The sequence below is a fragment of the Nematolebias whitei genome, chromosome 10 (assembly GCF_014905685.2).
Source record: "Nematolebias whitei isolate Nwh7 chromosome 10, NemWhi1, whole genome shotgun sequence".
NCBI lineage: Eukaryota > Metazoa > Chordata > Actinopteri > Cyprinodontiformes > Rivulidae > Nematolebias > Nematolebias whitei.
In genome coordinates this window covers 2,802,638-2,806,781 of record NC_056507.1, presented here as the reverse complement: position 1 = coordinate 2,806,781, position 4,144 = coordinate 2,802,638, and the positions used below count along the sequence as shown (strand labels likewise).

Here is a 4,144-nt window from a genome sequence, read left to right as displayed (position 1 = left end):
TCCATCACAGGGACACCTGACAGGTCTCCAGTCCATCACAGGGACACATCGAGACAAACAACCATTCTCTCTCTCTCTCTTTCTCACCTAGGGACAATTTAGAGTTACCATCAGCCTAACATGCATGTTTTTGGTCTGTGGGAGGAAACTGGAGTACCTGGAGAAAACCCACGCAGCACAGAAAGAACACACAAACTCCAGATTTTTATTTGTAATAAAAACTTGAAAGCCACGATGAACTTCGCTGTTTTGTGTTCCACCTCATGTTTCTGCAGTTCTTTGTGTTATTCAGTCACATAAAATCTCGTACTTGAAGTTTCAGGTTAGAATGTGATAAAATGTGGAAGGTTTGGGTGTGAGGTCTTTTTAAGGCTCTGTAAATTATATAATGAACTTTATACACTTTCTTCCCTTTCAGCCAGTTATGGAGATTGCCAAAGACATCCTGTCCCTCGCCTATGACATTTACTGTCTCGTTGAGGATGTGAAGGCCAATAAGAAGCGCTGCCAGCGTGTTTCTGAGCGGGTCAAAGCCTTGGAGGGCCTGGTGAGTCCCATCTCCCAGAGGGATGTGGTCCAACCCTCTGATCAGGTGGAGACGGCCCTTACAGGACTCTCCATCACTCTCAAATCGGCTCACGAGCTCATCAAGAAATACGTCTCGGCAAACCTGGTGAAGCGTATTCTGAAGTACGGCAGTCACGGAGACGAGTTCAGCAGCATGAACGACCGGCTGAACGACGCCTTCCAGAGCCTGGCCTTGGCTCTGCAGCTGGAACAGGGAAACGCAGCGTTCCAGCTGTTCGAGCAGAACTCCAGGCTGGAAGAAGACGAGCGGGACAGGAAGGAGGATGACGCTGAGATGAAGAGAAGTGAGTTCAAGGGACATTTGATTACGTGATCGCAGTAATTAGCCTAAACGTATCATCCTTTCAGCTGCGCTGCTTCAATGATACCGTTTCAGAAAATCTTGTTGGTGGAAAGAAATTCAAAAGGTTTTGGTTTCAGTTCATTTCATTTGATCTGAAACTTAAATGCAGGAGAGGAAACTTCACGTTTTGTCCCATCGTTTCAGTGACTGCATGTCAAGTGTCTGTTTGTTGTCCAGTGCTGTTGGAGTACGCAGAGTATGTGGAGGCGATGCAACGAGACCTTGAAGAAATCAAAAGCAGCGTTTCTAAAATCGTGGAAATGTGTGAGTACGCAGTAATTTATCCAGACCGCATGGCAACACAACGGCTGCATCCATGAACCAGGGCTGGCTTATATGGACCTGAAGTAAGGTTTCAATATTTTTAGCTAAATGCCAATAATATATTTATCTCTTGATATTTTTTCTTTGCACAAAGTAACAAAATATTTCTGAGTCACAGCTACAAGTCCCACCTGTCTTTTATTAACACACAGCTGTGGATGCACTTGAGAAAATAAACTATTGGCATTTAAAAATAATAACTCTCTAAATAAAATAATTTTCCTGCATAAGTGCAGGAGTTGGGGGTGCAAACGGCGGGACTTAGCCCATGCTAAACACGTCTTACTCGTCCGCCGCCATAGAGCCCCCGACGTTGATGATTTTATTTATTTGACCTGCTTAAAAACAACAAATGAAATTTAGCTGTTGAGCTGATCCAGACACGTTTGCAGCCGCGTGATGCAGAAATCTGGACGAACGAGCACCGTCTTTTTAAATAAACGAAATTCAAAGAAAGATGACTGTCGTCTGTCTTCACAGTGAATAATCCCAGCATCATCAGCGTGGACATCCGGCTGATCAAACCAGAGGAGTTGGAGTATAACCAGGAGTCTTTCATCATGGAAACTCCAAGCTCAAAGGTCTACAAAGGACAGTTTGGTGGATTCACAGTGGCCATCAAGAAATACCTGGACCCACTCACCAGCCCAGGGTACAGTCTCAACACCAAACTGACAAAACAACAGAAAAATATTTGCAAAGTTTTTAAACTCCACACGGAGTCAAACTTATTCGACATACAGGCTCAAATATAAAGTCACTCACTGGTTTATTGAATGAAATAATCATAATATTCATCAAAGAGCTTCTGGTAGGATTCTGGCTGAATGTCTCATTTCCCTTCTTGGCTGAATCTGTAGAGTTCATTTAAATAGTTTTGTTCCAGTGCTTAATTTGTAAACCAAACGACGCCGGAACGCAAATAGCATCTGGGTGTCCGCCCCAAGAAAACTTTAAATAAAGTAGATCCCATTTCCTGCGTTCTGGTGTATTTTAACGGGTTGTTAAACATCTATATTTACAGTAAGTAAGCAGTTGATTCAATAACTTATTGTAGAGAGCAACAAGAAGTAGCCTGACCAACAGCTCTCCCTGTGTGAATAGAGCACGCTTCGCTTCTCTCAAGCATCCAACTCACCCTCTCCCGCCCAAATCAGAGGAGTTAGAGTATAACCAGGAGACTTTTTTAAATTAAAGTAAATTGGACAGTTTTTTCAACATCTCGATCGCTGTTATTTTGACAAATTGGCGCCGTTGTTTGTTCATAACTTTATTGTTAGAAAACCTGAGAGTTACCGGATCTACCGGAATGCACCTTGTCAAAATAAGAGTTCCTGGATCCTGTTCTGGCAGAATCCAGCTCAGATTAAGCCCTGCTTTGTTCCCTTGATCCAGAAGCTCAATGTGAACCTTTTTTATCATCAGAACCCGGTTCTGATGGGTTCAGGATCATTGTCCTGTTGGGAACTCCCAACTTTTTATTACCTAGTTACTGATTTGAGGTTAAGTTGAACAATGTAAAGGTTGTCCTCCTGCTTCATTATTTCATCCACTTTGTGTAGAGCATCAGTACCACTGCATGATGATACCACTACCGTGCTCGACAGTTGGTACAGTGTTCTTAGGTCTAAAAGCCTCAGCTCACAAGCATCCTACTTGTCACCACTTATTCACAGATTAAAGTGAATATATGGATATTTTTAACCGTGTATGTATCAGAGAGAATTCATAAATAATTACAAACCACTGACGTTGCACGATAAATCGTTTAAAATCAAAATTATTCTGACATTTACGCTTATGCAGTGCTCTGATCAGAACTGTGTCCATAAAAACCCCTTTGCTCACATGCAGGGAGGTGAAGTCCGTTTTTGACACGGAGGTTGACACCATGAAACGGTTCGAGTCTCCGAACATCCTGCGAATGTTTGGCATCTGCCTCCTGGATGAGAACAGTGAGTGGCCGTTGCACGAGATTCACACGAACACGGCATTTTTAAAATAATAGAAACGTGATGCCGTCTTCTGACTGCCTGCAGCGCCTAAACCTCAGTACCTCATCATCATGGAGTACTGTGAGAAGGGAAGTCTGCGAGATGTTCTGAGTTCGAAATGGGAGCTGACCTGGACCAGGAAGGCGTGCATGTGCCTGGATGCAGCGCAGGGTCTTTATCGGTAAGCTTGCAGCGAGTCGCCTTTTATTTTATTTATTTAAATTGGATTTTATACCATTATTTTAATTTCTCTCACCTTTGTTTACACTGGTGTTCTAATTAGTGCGCTGGACCTTTTTCTTAGGAGTGACTTCAAGAGAACGTACAAGATTCAGTGAAAAGTCCCTAAAGAGACTCTACTGGAGCTGTTCTGGTCAGCTCTGACAGATATGATAAATAATGTGATAAAGCCACTGATGAGCCTGGTCCATCACCTGTATAGTCTCATAACAAAAAGAATCACTAAAAAATGTTTCAACTTTCATTAAAAATGCTCAAAATGATATTCGGTCTGTCTGAATGTGCTGTAAAAGACGTCGTGCTCTTCATGCCTTCTCCTCACTAAGCCCAGTTTCAGAGGAGCAGCTCGCTCCTGACTGCACAACTGTTCCACCTCCAATAGACTAGCAGCTTAAAAGTGTTCAAGGTGCCATTAGTTGCTTTTTGTTTTGTACAGCTTGCTTGTGGAAGGGCTAAAAATAATCTCTGTATTTTACTAATTCTAACAGAAATTGTTTAAATTTTATTGACGGGTTCAATAAATAAATAAAATGCAATGATTTTGTTTCAGACTTCACCTGACGGAGGAAAAAAGTAAAGTTCATGGGAACATTACTAGCAACAAGTTCCTCGTAGATGCAAACTACAGAGTCAAGGTAAGTGTGACACATGAATG

At 42.3% G+C, this 4,144-nt stretch overlaps 1 protein-coding gene across 1 annotated transcript in view; it reads left to right on the top strand.

Moving 5' to 3' along the window:
- Positions 1-424: 424 nt before the first annotated feature.
- Positions 425-4,144, top strand: part of LOC119415382 (mixed lineage kinase domain-like protein) — a 9,177-nt gene continuing 5,457 nt past the window's right edge. Inside the window, exons 1-6 of the mRNA XM_037682512.1 lie at positions 425-872; positions 1,109-1,195; positions 1,736-1,907; positions 3,110-3,210; positions 3,295-3,430; positions 4,040-4,124. Of these exons, the coding sequence (XP_037538440.1) occupies positions 425-872; positions 1,109-1,195; positions 1,736-1,907; positions 3,110-3,210; positions 3,295-3,430; positions 4,040-4,124 (1,029 nt within the window). The remainder of the gene's footprint in view (positions 873-1,108; positions 1,196-1,735; positions 1,908-3,109; positions 3,211-3,294; positions 3,431-4,039; positions 4,125-4,144) is intronic.